At 23.5% G+C, this 18170-nt stretch overlaps 1 protein-coding gene across 1 annotated transcript in view; it reads right to left on the bottom strand.

Moving 5' to 3' along the window:
- LOC132919542 (muscle-specific protein 300 kDa) overlaps positions 1–18170 on the bottom strand; it is a 135809-nt gene that overhangs the window by 96295 nt on the left and 21344 nt on the right. Inside the window, exons 32-59 of the mRNA XM_060981223.1 lie at positions 14859–18078; positions 14655–14798; positions 14453–14592; positions 14198–14396; positions 13934–14095; positions 13695–13859; positions 13474–13633; positions 13124–13412; positions 12678–12998; positions 12409–12604; positions 12049–12307; positions 11804–11981; positions 11541–11736; positions 9961–10035; positions 9569–9718; positions 8684–9496; positions 8434–8594; positions 6420–6582; positions 6192–6341; positions 5347–5514; positions 4857–5027; positions 4615–4770; positions 2622–2774; positions 2223–2544; positions 1288–1463; positions 1076–1207; positions 814–1008; positions 467–751 (exon numbers count right to left, since the gene is read on the bottom strand). Of these exons, the coding sequence (XP_060837206.1) occupies positions 467–751; positions 814–1008; positions 1076–1207; positions 1288–1463; positions 2223–2544; positions 2622–2774; positions 4615–4770; positions 4857–5027; positions 5347–5514; positions 6192–6341; positions 6420–6582; positions 8434–8594; positions 8684–9496; positions 9569–9718; positions 9961–10035; positions 11541–11736; positions 11804–11981; positions 12049–12307; positions 12409–12604; positions 12678–12998; positions 13124–13412; positions 13474–13633; positions 13695–13859; positions 13934–14095; positions 14198–14396; positions 14453–14592; positions 14655–14798; positions 14859–18078 (8899 nt within the window). The remainder of the gene's footprint in view (positions 1–466; positions 752–813; positions 1009–1075; positions 1208–1287; positions 1464–2222; positions 2545–2621; positions 2775–4614; positions 4771–4856; positions 5028–5346; positions 5515–6191; positions 6342–6419; positions 6583–8433; positions 8595–8683; positions 9497–9568; positions 9719–9960; positions 10036–11540; positions 11737–11803; positions 11982–12048; positions 12308–12408; positions 12605–12677; positions 12999–13123; positions 13413–13473; positions 13634–13694; positions 13860–13933; positions 14096–14197; positions 14397–14452; positions 14593–14654; positions 14799–14858; positions 18079–18170) is intronic.

The following is an 18170-nucleotide window of genomic DNA, read 5'->3' as shown; positions in this document are numbered from 1 at the left end:
TTCTTGAGAAGAAAAAATAACTATTGTTCATTGTTAAATTAATAATATATAAGATATGTAAGAACAATTCAGAATAAACTATCAATGAATATAATAAAATATTTAGTATTGTTTTTATTCGCTATTAATAAAGTACCTCGGTAACTCGCTAAAAAGAAAAAATTAAGAACATAGCTTAATTTTTATGGATTTAATCTAATAAGTAATAATATTTTTGATATTATATTAAAATTTAAGGAAAAATAGTTGATAGCCGTACAATTAATTTTACTTTTTATAACCAGTATTCAAATTATAAATAAAATTATTTTAATAAAAATAAAAATAGAATTAATTTATCAGTTAACTTACTTAAAGACAGAATTTTTAATAATTCTACTTGTGTTTTTAAAATATTAAATGATTAATCTAATGTTTTCTTGTATAAAATATTTTATTAAAAGCCTATTCAAAAAAAGATATTTACCTTAAGTTCACAGACTTCATCGAGTTTAGCTTCACGATCTGAAATCCATTGTTCTAGATGTGAGTATGATGAATTATAATCGGCCCATTGTAGGAGGCTTGTTTCAATGTGCACTTTTGATGTAGCTATTTTCTTTACAAGTCTATCCCAGTCTACTTGGATTTCTTTTAATTGATTATTTATTAGATCTTTCCCATCAGATCTGGTACTCCTCAAAACTTTTTCACCAGAGTTTACAGTGGAATGAATAATTAATTGACCTTCTTCTTGTGATTTTAATAATTCCTAAAAAATTTAAATATTATTTATTTATTTGAGATATTAATAACAATGTAATTGGTTTTTACCAAAATGTTATCAAGACGAGATTGTAAGACTTCTTTACTAGTATTAGCTGTTGTTGTTTCATTTCCAAACCTAATTGCCTCTTTCGCATCATTTATCCATGTTTTAGCTTTTTCTAGATAATTTTCATACTGCATGTGATGTTCAAGGTTTGTCTCTACTTTTCTTTGTACATCCTTTGCCAAATTCACTTGAACCTAAAATATATTATTTCAAAAGTTATAAATAATTAAAATTAAATACATTTTAAAGTATTAGTATTACTTCATAACGGGAGTTAAGATGTCTTAACTGATTATTGACATAAGTTTCAAGATGAGATTTTAAAAGTGGTCCCGAACTTTCATTAAATTTCTCAATATTAGATTTGCCTTTTACTAAATTATCTAATACATCCTATAAAAAATAATTAATAAGATAAATTTATCTGTACAAAATGGTTTTATAATATAATATGATAATTATCATTAGTTTACCTGTATTTGTTTTACTTGATCAGTTTTTTCTAATACCGTCGCCAATGGTGTATTTTTAATAGCCTTCATAGATATATCAATTTGTTGTAACCAATCTGATAGTTTTTCATATTCATCTTTATATTCTCTCCAATGTGTATGAATAGCATGGAGATTATCTTTTTGTGTTAATATATCTAGGTGGAAAGAATAAAATTAAACATAGATAATTATATACAGTGATTCTATTATCATTAAACATTAGTTATTTCAAAAAGAGTTGACTTCTTTAAATTTTTTTTTTTTAATTTTTAGTTTTATGTTTTTCTAAAACTATAAATTTTTATTTTTTTCACCCTTATATGTAATAATGAAACTACTATCAATTTTTGATTTTTAAATGGCAACCTATATTAAAAATGTCATAAAATAGTAAGGCTACTTTTTTATAAATTTTAATGTTAAAATTATTATTTTTCATTTAACCGTTAGTGGTTAGTGAGTTATAGCTATAGTTACAGCTGTGAGGCGTTGGTAACTACAGGTACAAAGTTTATCACTGCATCAATAGTCGATAAAGAGTTTATTACATGTTTATTATATGATTATTTGAAACAAGAAGTATTATAAAAACCGGAAACCACTCAACTTTTAAAAGCTATATTTTACTAAAAAATTAACGAAAAATAATAATTTTAACGTTAAAATTTATAAAAAAAAATACCCCTATTAATTTAGTAAATTTTAAATATAGGTTGTCATTTGAAAATCAAAAGTTGATAGTGGTTTCACTTTTCACTATTGAATAAAAGGGTAAAAAAAATAAAAAATTTATACAGTTTGAGAAAAGAATATAATAAAATATTTTTAAAAAAAAAAATAAAAAAGTCAATACTTGACGAAATAATGAGTGTTTAATGATAAAATAATCACCCTGTATATCTTTTTTAACATACCATCAAATAATTTATTCAATTCGTCAGCTATGGATGAAATTTCTTGTCTTATAATTTTTTCTCCATTTTCAGAAGTACTTGCAATTATAATTCCTCCAATTGTGTTCAAGTTATCTAAAAGCAATTCACCTTGAGCTCTTTTATTTAATAAGGTTTCCAATGGTGTTATTGCATTTTCAATTGCTAATTTATCACTAAGTGGTCGTTCTTTTAGTGATGGTATTTTATCTCGAGATCTATTCAAAAAATTAGATAGCTCCTCGTATGCTTCCTTATAAGTTTTATGATCCTTATATTGTTGCTCACGTTGATTAAGTAATTTCTGAAATTTAAATTTCAGAATTACATTTACTATTGTGTAGTTATATAAAAAAATATTAAAATTATCAATTATAATACCTTGACTTTATCTGAAATTTGATCAAACTTATTAAATACTTCTTGTGTTTCTGCCACAGCATTGCTTTGATGCCCTGTTTTTAACATTTCGTGTGCTTTCAATTTCAAAGAATCCATTTCTAACTTTTCACAGCGGACTTTTTCATCTAAATGCTAAAATAAAATATAAAAAAGTATATATTTTTTTTTATCCAGGAACTCACTCAGTTTAGTCAGTAATACGGATAAAATAAATACAATTCTGTGCAAAGACAGTTTTCAATCCATATTTCTAAGGATGTATTGTTATATTTATTTACATTGCTTGTAGCAATTTATTTTCTGTTAACGATAGAGTATAGGTTTAATTAATTTTTACCCAAAACAAATTGTAAAGGTATGATAGTTATTATTAATATTAAATTATTTCATATAACATTATTATAGTTGCTATTAATTTAAAAGTCACTAATAATATACTGCGTAGACCTAAGTAAATATAAATTCATGATGAATAACTTAAAATAAACATCATTTTTTGAATATTTCATTGTATATAGTGAATAATAATATGCGTGATGAAAAATTTCAAGTCTTTACGAATAATATTTTTGGATTAAAACAAAACTATTATTATTAATTTTTGTTTAAATACACAATTTTGCTGAAGTATGTTCTATAAATGTTCTATATTTGTATGTATCATTAAGATATTTAGGTTTTTGTTAGATCAATTTTTGAAGAGTTTTAAATTTCAAGCATTAACTATAAAAATTGAAAATGTCATTAATTTTTACCTACAAAATCATTTACAAATTTCCGTAATGACGAGTTTTGTAAAAAAAGAACTTTAAAGGCTCATGAAAATATCATACCAATACATTTTCAATACTGTTTAATATACAAGAATAACTTTTAATATGATATCTTGAATTACAATTTCAAGATTTATGACTGTCTGAAATATTTTATCAAGACTAAAAAAAAACTAAAAACATTTAAAAATTTAAAATGTTTATAAATAGCTAAAATTTAGTCTCAATTTTTTTAAAAATATTATTGTGTATTGGAAATTATAATTCATGTTAATTCATGTTATAGAATATCAGGAAATGTTTCAATTTTCTGAAAATTAATATTTTTTTTTAATTACAGAAATTGTTATTTTATGTGTAATAATACAATGTTATCAAAATTTAAAATTTAATCACTCATTATTCTTTTATTCAATTTTCAAATTTTAAGTGATATAAATGATATAATGTATGATAATTATATACATTTACAACTATAAAATAAATTTCAAATTTTTGTGATTTTTATGAATTTCTTTAAAATTTGAACTTTAAACGTTTATAAAAAAAAATTTTCATTATATAATTTTAATATTAATTATTGGAAAAGTGATAAATAACTGGTAGGAAACTTGCCTATAATTTGTTGTACTTTATTTTAAATAAATTTAAAAAAGTAGAACATTTCAATTTTCTAATGTCTATAAACATTATAGTCAAGATTATAGTCAAACTATTTTAAATTATATCATGCATTCATGACTGATAAATGCTTATATGAGTATTTGGTAAGAATTTCAAGCCTCAAAGTTACTCATTTTTGAATCACAATAGAAAAAAACAAAATTAAACAACTAATTTCAGGTAAAATGTTTTGGTTTTCCATAATTTTTTTTAGTTTTAATTTTTTACCAGGATGGTTTCCTCAAAGATGAAAATCAAATCATTTTTATTACTTCAATAGGTAATGACTGACAAAAAAAAAATAACTTTTAAATACATATTATTTAAATTCTATACATTCATCATTCAGTTCAAAATTCAAAAATACCAAATTTATAAAATATTTGAAATATTAGTTTTATAAATGTGTATAATATAATAAATTGTAAACATTACCTAAAGTGTATAAAACTCACATATTTAATTAAAGGTATAAAATAATAAGTATAAAAATATTTTAAAATTTAATTTATGTAAATAAAAAATAATGTATTTACTTTTAATTTTTCTAATTGATCTCTTTTTTCAGACATAGTCCCTTGAAATTCTTCCAACTCTGGTAATGCATCTTCAAATTTTTCTATTATCTTTCCTTCTTGTTTTACATGTTCTAAAAATCCTGACCACCGCTGTATTGATTCGTCAATATTTGTCTACATTATTCAATTAAACAAGTATTATTTAATAAAGTTGGTAATTATTTAATATGTAAATTGTATATATATAATATTGTATCTACCTTAGTTTCAACCATTTTTGTTGCTAAGCTACTCCAATGTTCTTGTAAAGATGTAAGTGATTCATTTATTGATTTATGACCTTCAGGTGCAGTATTAGCTAAAACTATTTGTGCTATTTCAATGCAATTTTGGACTTTATTAAAACCATCGTCTTTATATAACAAGATGTCCTAAGAAAATCAAATACATTTCAATTATTATTTTTTGTATATTTCATATGTTACGTTTAAATTAAAAACTATGACTTAGTATAATTTAAGGACATTTCATGAATTTTATACACATGATTCATATTTAGTGAATTTCATGAGGTAATTCAAAAACCAAATTATACATATTGTATTTGAAATGTAGTCATTAAACATGCACATCATGCTAGAATACATATTTACATATTACATGTTACAATTCCATGATATATCCTAACTTTATTTATTTGATTCTAAAAGCTAATATGTACAAATAAATATAAAGAATTTATAATTTTACTTGAATAACAATAAGTTTTTCTTCTAAATCAGCTTTACTGGTAGATTTGAAATCTGTACAACTTGTCAATTTATCGTCTGCAGAATCCAACCAAATAATGGCTTCACTTAAACTGCTTTCAAATTCCAAGTGATTGTTTACAAATTGTTGCCACTTTCCAACCAATTCCTTTTTTTAAATTAAAAAAAATAAGTATACAAATAATAATATACATCTATAAATGCAGAAAAGAGTAATAATAATTATATTATAATTTTGAATTCAGTTTCATATTAAGGGGATTTGATACTGGCTGTTTCTGTCTTTGTCTAGAATATACAAAACATAGAAATGTAGACATGTTTTTGCCATACATACTAATTGTTCTAGTAAAGTTATAAGAAATCTAAAAACAGATTTGAATTTGTTGTTAAGTCTATTTGAGATCAACTTTCCCACATTTCTTTTTTTTACTATTTTTACTAATAACTTCTTTAAAATATATGACAATTTTTAATTTCTACTAAAACTATTAAACGTTTTTTTTGGATTTAAGATGATAAAATAAAAAATATGGAAAAGTCGATGTCAAGTAGACTTTATGACAAATTCAAATCTATTTTCAGATTCATTATCATTTCACTGGATCAATCAGTACATTTGGCAAAGAACACAACTAAATTTTAAATTTATATGTTTTGCGTGTATTAGATAGAGACAGAAAGAGTCGGTATCGTATCGACTCCTCTTAAGTAGTTTTCTATTGGTTATTATCAGTTGCATCAAAACTTGTTACAATAATACACATTTGTAAAACCTCAAAATAATAATTATTATTTATTTTTATAATTAATGAATAGATTTACTTTTATTTTCATTGAAAGCTGATGAAATTTTTGAACAATTTCTGTTATCTGAGAATTTTTGGTTGACATTGACATTATGTATAAGTTTTGTGATTTTTCTGTGATTGAATCAATCTCAAACTCTTTAGCTCGAATCACTCCTTGTAAATCCTAAAATTTAAAATTTATAAATATTTTTAGTAGGATATTCAAAATTAAGATAAATATTTACTATGTAAATACTATTACCTTAAGTTCTTCAAGCTGAGTTTTCTTTTCTTGTAATGAATTTTTTAAATCAATAGCATGAATTTTATAATCAGTTTCTCGTAACCATATTAAACATGATTCTTTGAGTACGTCAAATTCGTTCCAACTATGAAGTTTATTTTCTAAAGCTTCTATTGATGTTCTATAAAATAAGATTAATATTTTATATGTTTTACTATATAGTCTATATATATATTTATATATATTTTGTTTAATATTTAAAAAAAGTAAATGTAGATTAGTTAAAATATTTTAATAATTATGCAAAAAAAAAGAAAGATGATTTTGATTTTTAAAATAAGGTTTTATAGAGAATACATTTTCTTTGTATTTGGAATATACTAAAGTCAAATGAGTTGTAAAAAATATTCAAAATACTCAAACTAATAATGACAACTTAAAAAACAATTCAATTTTGTTTTTAGTTTTACATTTAATAACATAAAAAATTATAGTAAAGTTATAAGGTTTATAAAGTTAAGTTAAGTTATAAAGTCATAAAGTTAAAAAACTTTTCAAAACTTTCTTATTTTAATCCCAACGCCATAGTTTGAAATTTGTTTAATACATTTTATTTAACACATGTAAAGTTATTAACTATTTTTATAATTTGTGATAGGTACATTTATTAGTGTAAAAAGCATCTTGTGACCTAAAGTTAGTGCCATAAAGTAAGACCGTAAAAGGAGAAAGCAAAGGCCAACCTGGGATTTTTTTTAAACAATATGTCAATATACAATTTATAATATCACAAAAATTGTATACTACAGTCAAACCTCTCTTAACGGATACCTCCAAATAGCGGACAAAATTTCAGCGACCGAGTATTTAGAGGTTTCACTGTATAATAAAATAATATGACCATATACTATAGATATACAGTTACTATATAGCAGTGTTTCCCAACCTTCTTGTAATGGCAACCCACAAATTGACTGTTTGCTGGTTACGCGACCCACAGTAGAAAAAAAAAATATGATTACCTATATAGTATTATAATAATCATTTTTATTATGAGCAATTTTATCATTGAATTTTAATTTTTAATATAATATAATACTGAATACTGAGTAATAAATAAATAATTATGTCGATAACACAACAAATTTTCCATAATCGTAATAAAATTATACAAACATTAAAATAATAATTTGATATCCATTATAAAATCTATGTCCTGTATAAGTATATTTTACATTCTACAATATTAGTTAGACTTCATATTATTATTATATGGAGAGATATCAAATAAAACATAACTTAAGCTTTTATAAATTAAATTAAATTTACGGCTGAAATTATTTTCATATATTTATTTTTGGGTTTGTTTAGTGACCCACAAAATAAATTTTGCCACCTAATTTTGGGTCGTGGCCCATAGGTTGGGAAACACTGTTATATAGTAATGATCAGAAATTTTAATCTTGCTCCTGGAGGATTTTCATCTTAAGAATCTGCATAAGTGTCAACTATATTTTTTTTGTTTTGTTTTTTCCGTAGCAAAATTTTAGTATGGCATACAAATATGAGAAGAAATAATGATACATATATTATGGTTTTTAACCGTAACTGCTTTCTTTAAATTTTTAAATAATTTAAATACAATTACATATATATATATATTATTTGTCTAAACCATAATTAATTATTGCACTTAAATATAATTGTTTGTATTTTAAGAAGATTATATTTTAAAATTGAATTACAGAATAAATGAGAAATATTCAAATATAAATATACCTGATTATTTATCATAGTCAATCAGAGTTGGGCAATATATTATACAGATAATTATTCGAATAATTATAAAAAAATCATTTGAATAATGCACAACTCTGTACTCGATAAATAATTATTATAATTATAATCTCCAAAATATACAATTTTAAATTATAGGTACCTAATGTAAATACTTTTTACTTGAAATAAACATTCAGAACAAATAATCAAAAACTTTTTTATTTTTTTGTATATTAGGTATGTGTATACTCACTTTACTGTCGTCATGAGTCCTTCCCAATCTTGTTGCGATGAGTCAATTTGTGCCCTAATATTTACTTGACCATTTTCAATGGTACCGGGAATAACTTTTTCTGCTAGTTTTTGTATATTATAAATCCTATTTTCTTCTTCATTAAGACTTAATAACAAATTCTAAAGAGTACGATTAGATATTTAATGTAACTAATCATTATGAAGGTATAACATATTTAGTAAGTATAAGAAAAAATTACTATAATTACCTTTATTCTGTCCAGGTTGCTCAACAAAGAAATCTTTTCCAAATTTGTATCGCCCCAAAGCATTAATGTATTATGTGTTGCATCAAGCCATTCTTGCATTTCCATCACAGATTTAGTATACTGTTCATGGTCTTTTACAATCGCTTCATATTTGTCTACAAAATCTTGAATTTGTTTTAAAATGTCATCATATTGTTTACTCATAGATGATAAAAGAATATCATTATTTTCTCTCATTTGCATTTTGCTAGTAAGATCCTGTAACTTTACAATATCTTGCTTTCTCTTTAATGTAGCTTGAAGCATATCTCTATAAATTTGTAACTGCATTTTTTTTTCATCCAATGTAGATTTGAGTACTAAATCTTTATTCAATATCTGTTTTGTATTGTTAAACCATTGGTTTAATTCATTGTATAGTTCTTCAAATCCACTCCATCTAGTTAGTTGATCTTTTACTTCTCTGTTGATATTCAAAAGATCATCGTACAAAGTGTCAAATACTGTTTGAAGTTCATCCAATTGACATTTTATGTTTTCTCTTCCAGATGTAGATGTACTCAAATACAATTTTTCTCCTAATTCTATACAGCTATTCAACAAACATGTTACACTTGGCTTTGTGCCTAATAATTCATTTAGTTTTGCATTTTTCTGAATTAAATATTGATGATTAGCTTGTGATGACAATGGAGGTTTGTTTAAATTTTTAAATTGACTTTGAACATTTGACAGTTGAATTGAACATTCGTTATATTTATCCACATATTCTTGGTGAATTTTAATAGATTCATTACATTTATTTAAAATGTCCTTTGGTAATAGTTAATATAAAATATAATACAAATTAGTTTTAGTTATAGAATCATTAATTTAAAGTTTTACCTTAATTGTAGTTTCCATTGATTGATAACGAGACGATATTTGTTTGACTTTGGTTGACAATCGTGCTTCTCCTGTAGATTTATACTCATTTGATTGATCAATATGTTTGTCTATGTCTAAAACTTTATTTTTCATATCATCCATCAATGACTAAAATTTTTATAAGTGATTATTAATTTAAATTTAGCAATAGGTTTTTCATAATTTTAAAATTATTTTTGTATTTAATAAAGATTAATGAAATTAAATTTGGTAATGTATTAATATATTAAATATTATACATCATATTTTTATATTCTTGTATAAATTCTTCATATTTCTGTTTTATTTTATAATAATTTTATTAATAAGGTTCATGCAATATTTGATTTTTTTTAAATACTATGTCTTACTTGTTGAAGATGATCACCAAATGCAATTAAATCCTTCACCGAATTAGATTTTCCTTTAATTTCTTTTTCTAAATCCTAGATAAAGTTTAAAAGATAGAATATAATTACATTTTGAATTTTCATTTTATAGCTAAAAATATTTGAAGTTATGATTTTCATATAAGTACTAAATAAAAGTTTTTAATAATAATATAGAAATTGAAAATTAATTTTACTAATGGTCTTATCCAAATATTATTCTTTTATTATTCTTACAACATATTGAGTCAATATAAAAAACTTATAATTCATTTAATTAGTAATTCTCCTATATGACAAAATATAATAAGTAAGAAATTAATCATTAATATATGATACCAATAATAGTAGCTAAATAAAATAAATTTTATATTTAGCTTATAACATACCTACATAGTATTAAATATTATACTATTTTTATGTTTCACTTATCAAATAAATACACAATATGAAATTCTTAAATTAACTATTTAATCTTTGTAGAAGAATTATTTAGCTTTAGTAATTAAATGAAAATATGAAAATAAAAAATGTATTTTTTACTATTTTATTTAACTATGTAATTTTATTAAACTTGAGTAAAAATTCTTTAAAGAATCAAAATGTATATATATTATATTATCTATTATAGTTTGTAAGTTATAATCATAAAATAAAAATATATATTGATTGTTTATCTTATCTTTAAAATAATATGAAACTACATATTTTCTGAGATTTAAAAAATGTAAAGTGACAATTTAGAAGCAATATGTTTTTGAACTGAATGATCAAATGTTCCACATCAACTAATGTAATGGGGTCATACTTCATATTAGCTACATTATGTGGTATAAATTTGATGTCCAATAATTCTATAGAATTTAGTTCTAGATGTATATATCTAACTAATTATTTTTATTTTTATTAATTCATGATTTTTCTGGATACATAAGTAAAATTTTTTATGTAACCTTGCATTTTTTCTAATTTATTTTGTGGTTCTTTAACAATACATAAAAATACTGATAAGTGATAAGTAGGTATATAAATTGAGTTTTTAGTTATTTATATCATAAAAATGAATTTGTAGCAATGTAAGTTGATTTTTCAAATTAACATTTTCCATCAAATTTTTAGTTATTTAGATATTATAGAATATTTTTGTTATCATCAAAAATGACTAATCTTATTATTTTAGATTTTCATTACCTATACTTAAATTGGTACATAAATACCATTTAGATAGATAACATAGATAATTTTTGTTATCGTCTAAAATCAATGAAAAAAGTTACAATAAACCAAAAATTATTAAAATATTTATCAAATATGTAAAATAAAAAATATAGGCTTATTTCAATTAGAATAATTTAAAATATTATATACATTTTTTATCGGATTAAAAATATCTCATACCAATAAAAATATATATTTAAAATAAAATCCATTTCCTAGTTATAACATTATGATTCATGAAACGATGAAACATTAAATAATGATATTAGAATTAGATAATATTTAATTATTTAAATATAGAATATTATACTCTTATAAATGATATTTAAATAAAAAGTGATTACCTGAAATTTATTATACTGCTGAGTTTTTTCTTCAAGTGTACCCTTATCTGAATAGTTTTGTAATTTTTTTTCCGTATCATTATGCCAAGAAATTAACTGATGCATTAGATTTTCAAACTCTGCCCATTGATTTATTCTACTTTGTAAACCTTCTAATAAGTCATTTAACAATGACTGGAACTTTTCTTGTTCAAATCTATAGATAACACAATTGATCATAAGTGATTAGGGTAACTTTTTAATGAATACTTTTAATATTTTACTGTAAATTTGTATGATCTCTCAACATTGTGTCAATTGCTTTTTGTGGAACTGTATCCTTTGAGCCTTCTACAAAACGTTCCATTGTCAATAAAGTTGTTTTATTGTTATTGAAAGTTGTTTGTATAACATTAACTTTATTTAATCGGGACTCTAAAATTTGTTTGTTCCCTGAATAATCTAAAATTATATATAATATTATTGAAACAATGAAAAATTAATGGACATTTGAATAATATTAATGTACCTGTATATAATGAGAGTTGATCCCAAAGTTGTTTTTGAGTATCAAGGTATGATTTATGTAAATCCTGGTACTGTTGATAAGTCTCTAAGTAGTTTTCGAGTTGTGAAATAGAATTATTCATTTTTTCACGTAGTAGATCATATCTATCTTTCAATGACATATCTGAATCAAATTCATCTTTGGGCTTCTTTATAGTTTTCCCTTTCTCCATTATTGTTTCTATCATACGACTATGTGAATTTATTTCTTGCATTGTTGCCTATAATATTATTAAATGTTACTTAATAAAGTTTGTAATTTTTTTAATTAAATTTGAAATATATAAATATTTTTTTTTAATTTGCAATATGCCATTAATACCTTTTGTTTTAAAAGTTTTGATCTTATTTCTTGTGGAGAAGACCAAATGGGTGACTGGTTAGAAGCAATCACTTTTTCTATACCTTCTAACCAATTAATAGTTTGTAAAAGAGTTTCTTGATAACTATTCCATTGTTGTGATTGGACTCCAAGAGTTTTTTGAGCTGTTTTTACTTTTTCATCTAATATGTCCCATCTATAGTATACAAATTAAAAGTCTTAAATATATTTTTTACTTAGTACTTACATATTGATATATTTATTTATACCTATCACGAATATCTTTAAGTTGTTGACGAATGGTTTCACGCCCAGCAGCAGATGTATCAGGATATAAACGTTCACCAAGAGATGTTAATAATGATATTTTTACTGATGTTTGATCAGAGCTACCATAAATACTTTGTAACTGTGATAGTTTTTTATTTAAATCTAAATCATCATCATCCAAAATTTGAGCTGGTTTACTTTCCAAAGTATCTAACCATGTCTCGAATTCAGCCAATTTGTTGTTGAAATTTTTATGATCATCAGAAATATTTTGCCATTTAGCAACCATTTCTTTACTTAAAACTAGAATTAATTGGTACCTGTAATAAATAGATATGAAAAATTATCACAAAAAAATATTTCATAACCTTTTTATTTTAATTATAAAGTTATTTAAAATAGTTATTAGGCATGTCAGTAAATAAAATAGATATTTTTGTCTTACCGGTTTCCAACTTGGAGTATAAGTGGTTTTAGACGTTCTACTCCGCTTGTATGTAATAAATTATTTGAATTATCAATGAATTTTTCTATTTTAGATTCATAATTTAATATTTCGTTTCGTTTATCTGTAAAAAGTTTTAGTTTATTTTCTTTATTTTCAAATGTTGATTGCAATTGTTGATCTTTAATAAGTGATTCTGTTAATCTAAACCAGTTGGTAATCTCGTCAAATTCACTTTCAAAATCAGTCCATTGAATCAAAATTTCTTCCATTTTTTCAATAATGGTATCTAAAATATGTTTTATTAATTATAAATAAAATTATTACATTTTATTCTGTACAAAAATTACCAAGTTGTATTATTAATTGTGATTTATCACTATCTATTTTTGAAATTTCTTTTGACATAACATTAATTCCTTTTTTTGTGGTTGTCTTGCTAACCAATTGAAATACTTGTTCAAGATGATTTCTTAATTCATTTTCAGTTGTATTTGCTATTTTCATTTCCTATAATTAGTAATATTAAAATTATTAATGGAAATAATTAGATAATTTAGCATATATTTACTTTAAGTATATTCATTTTTTTAACAATATTGTCTTTTTCTGTAGCAATATTATCATTTTCTCGAATTTTATCACGTTGTTCTTTTAACATCAATTTAAGTTTCTGACAAATATTATTGAATTCAGAATGATTTTGAACAGAAAGCTCTAACGAATCCATTAACTCCTAAATATAAATATATGGGTTCACTTTAAATTCATTTAATTGTAAGATTTTAACCAATTATTTTAATTACCTACCTTAGATTTTGTAACAATTTTTTCATAAAGATTTTTAATTGATTCTAAGTATGTGTTTAAAGTGTTATCTTTAGTTTGATTAACGAGTTCTTGAGCCTTGTCACATACTGATTGTACCAGATTTTGATGAGACAATATTTCTTGATTAATAACAACATGGTTCTAATGGAAACAAATAATAATTTATGAAAAAATAAAATAAAATTTTTTTTATATTTTTTATATGTTAAATTAAATTCAACAGTCAAGGATAAAAAAAAATACCTGAAGTTGAGCTTTTTTCTCTTGTAAAGTAGCTTTTGTTTCAGTATGTTGTTGCATTGCTTGCTCAATATTTTTCAACCATTTGGTAAGTTGTTCTTGTGACAATGAAAATTCAGCAAATTGCAATAAACAATTATCAAGTTTGCTTAAGCTGCATTGCAAAGTCTCTGACACTAACTCCCATACATTTCTCAAATCCCTAAAATCAAAATTATTAATATTTTTGAACAATACTTGTGTAAAATATTTTTGTACTTCATATTTTGACGAATTATTTCTCTTCCATCTGGAGAAGTCTGGGCATATAATTTTTCTGCCATATTAACAAGAGACTCATATTGCACACTTTGTTGGCATTTTGAATCTAACAATGCTAACAGTTTCTTTTGCCTTGCCTTAATAATGATAGTAAAAATAAAATAAGTATAATTCAAAAATTAAACTAATTATAACTAACTTGTAAAAGTCCTAAATCGCCAACAACTTCACTATATTGGTTTAATTCTTCTGATAAGCAATTTATTAATCCATTAAATTCTTCATAACTCAAATCAAAATGCTGGTGTTCTCTAACAAAATTTTCATACCTCAATATTGATTCCTAAAACAAATTATTATTTAATTACCCTATTCATATTTCTTTTTAATACATTATTAGTACCTTTGTTCTGGTTTTAACACTCTGGAAAGTTTTTATTAAATTAGTAATTGCACTATTTACATTGGGTGAAACATCAATAGTTTCAGATTGTATTTCTAAAATCTCTTTGTGCTTTTTTGTGATATCTTCATCAAATTGTTTCAATTTTTCCAAATATTGTTGTTTACTTGATAATGAATTTTTTAAACTTCTATCTTTAATTTGTGTTTCAATTGATTTTAAATATTTATCCAGATTTTCAATTTTAGTTAAAATTTCATCATTTTGATTTTGTTTTTGGCTTAACATTATTGAAGTATTTTCACAATTCAATATTAAACTTTCCCAGTTAATTTTAATTTCATCGAGTTCATTCTGTATTGCAGTCTTACCATCTAAATCAGTTTCTTTTAATACAGTGTTTCCAATTTCTTTACATTTTTCTAGTATTAACTCTCCTTCAGATTTATGACCAACTATATTTATAAACACATTAAAATCTGTTTCTGAAAGATTGTTGACTGCAACTGAATACTCGTCTTGTAATACCTTGAGATAATTCTTAAACATTTCAACATTTTCTAAGTACAATTCATGATTTTTCAAATGTAATTCGTTTAATTTTAAACATTTATTCACTCCTAATGCAATATTGTCATACTTTTTCAAAAAATCTTTTAATTTTAGATCAGTATCTGGTTCATTTAATTGAGTTACCTTTTCTTTTAACTGATTAATGTTATCTTTATAAGCAATTAAATCTTGTTTTAATGTTTTTAAATTATTGCAATTAGTTTTTTTGTCAATAATATTATTTTTCTTTATTCTTTTATAATCATTAAATTTTTCTTCTGTTTCATGAAGCCAATTTTGAATTTGATTACAACTTTCATCAAATGATGATTTTTGTACTAAAACATTTTCAATTGCTTTAGTTATATTTCCACATTCGTCATTTAAATTTTCACAAGATAATCTTAATTGTTTAACTTTGAATCTTATTTCATCCCGATTTTCCATAGTAATGTCAGGATACATACATTCACCTTTTGATACTGTGTCATTGACTAATTGTTGACTTTCTTCTAGTTGTTTGTTAAGATTCTTCATAATTCCTAAATCTGATTGAGCATTTTGAATAGATTTTTTCCCTACAGGTTGATTGGTTTCAATCGATTTAAATGTATTACTTAATTCTTTTATTAATTTATCAGCATTTTCATAAGAAATATTAAATTCTTTTTTCATTTCTTTTAAATGTTTTATTCTTTCCAAACATTTACTGATGCTATTTTGATAAGATTCCAATTTCCGTTTAACTTTAATAACTTGATTATCTAATGTTGATTTACTATCAATGCATTTGATATTTTTGACACAAGATTCAAGTTCATTCAGAAATTGCTTGGCTGTATCGATTTTGAACTGAAATTTATTTACATTTTCTTCCATAATATTTATTGAATTCATATCAATAGGAATTTCCACAGAGAGCCTTATATCATTTTCTAAAACATTAACTAATGGTAGGATATTATCCAGATGGTTTTGATATTCAACCCAGAACCTTATAATTTTTTCTAGAGTTACCTTAAGTTCATTTATGTGTTTTTCAGCGTTATCAAGGTTAACACTTAATAGCTCATCATTATGGCTCAATTCTTCTAAGTTTAAATCCAAGGATGAATGCTGATTAAGGTATTCTAATACTTGATCTATTTTAAATTTTTGTTCCTGAATTACAGTTAAGTTTCCTTTAATATCCTCAACAGAACCAAGTTTAATTTCTATTTGTTCTTTCTCAATTTCTTCTTCAGGCTTACACCATGTTAGCTTTTCATCAATACTTTTTATTGAATGTAGAAGGTTATTCAAATCATCTTCCAAATGTTTTTTTAAATATGTCATTAATGTTGTTTCAACTTTATCAACCTGTTGAACAACACTTTCATATCGTTTCTTAAGACTCTTTAATTCCTTAATTGCTGTTGATTCTGCAATTATAGGAAAAGTTTCAGTCATTTCTGATACTGAATGATTAACAGTGTCTATGTTCAGATTCATTTTAATCAATTCAGTTTTGCATTTTTGACAAGATTTTAAATTAACCAATAATGTATCTAACTCATTATTTAAGTTGTCACATTTACTAACATTTTCTCGTATTTGATTAATTTCAGAAGTACGTTTTTTTATTTCACTCCTTATCGCATCTTCTCGTTGAGTAAAAGCAGTAATTAGACGAACTAAATTACAAGCAATACTTTCAACAGCTGTAAACTGATCATTAATCAATATACTTAATGATTCTAATGTTATAATAGGTTTATTTCCATTAAGTTTTTGTAATTTATTTATTTTTTCAAGAAGATTGTCTTTTAAATCTAAATTAAGTTCTTTTTCTTCTGCGTATTTAACAAGCTTGTTTTTAATTTTTTCAATATCGTCAAAATTATTTGTGCAGTCTAAAAGCTCAATGTTTACATCAGATAACCATTGTAAAATACTATCTTTGGTCTGGTTCACTTGTTTCCAAATAACTTGTTGAGAATGTGCAATTTCAGAATTTTCTTTGAGGTCAGCATGATATTTTTCCAAACTCTCAATGTCTTTTTTATAGGTTTGATTAAACTTTTTAACATTTAATTGTGGATAGTTTTCAGCCAATGTTACCATTTTCTGCACAGATTCTTCTACTGCAGGCAATACGTCCAATAAAGCTGTACTTTGTTTTAATGCTTTGTTATACTTTTCTTCTATTACCTGAGCCTCAGTTAAATCATTTGGAGTTTCTATCAATTCTAAAATAGTTTTGCATTCTTCTTTAGTTGTCTTAATTTTATTTTTAATATCGTTCATAATTAACCAATTATTGTTCAATTCTGTTAAATTTTCAATTGACTGTTCAGTTGTAGTTTTTAAATTAATCAACTGTGCATTTATATCCAATAAAATATTTTGTACAAATATAGATGAGCTACTTTTGTCAAGCTGAGTTAATATTTCACCTTCTTTTTCCAGAGTCTTTAGCTGTTCAAATAGAGCACTTGTGTCTTTTAGTTTGTGTAGTTTTGGAATTATAAGAGCAATATCCGTCCATGATTTTAATGTCAATACATGATCATTAACTTTACTCCCTACTATTTTAATTTGTTTCACTAAATAATTATTTATGTCACTGACTACTTTTTGACAATCTTTTATTTTTTGTTCATTTTCTTCTCTTGCTTTGAGTTTTTCCCTGAAATAGTTAGTTAAATTACATATTAAAATATTTAATTTATTTAATTTTTTAATCACTTAAACATAGTGGTTCATAAAAGATGTGGTGAA

This window comes from Rhopalosiphum padi, chromosome 2, assembly GCF_020882245.1.
Source record: "Rhopalosiphum padi isolate XX-2018 chromosome 2, ASM2088224v1, whole genome shotgun sequence".
NCBI classification, from domain to species: Eukaryota; Metazoa; Arthropoda; class Insecta; order Hemiptera; family Aphididae; genus Rhopalosiphum; species Rhopalosiphum padi.
The sequence above is the reverse complement of the archived record's forward strand: the minus strand, read 5'-3'. Positions and strand labels throughout refer to the sequence as shown.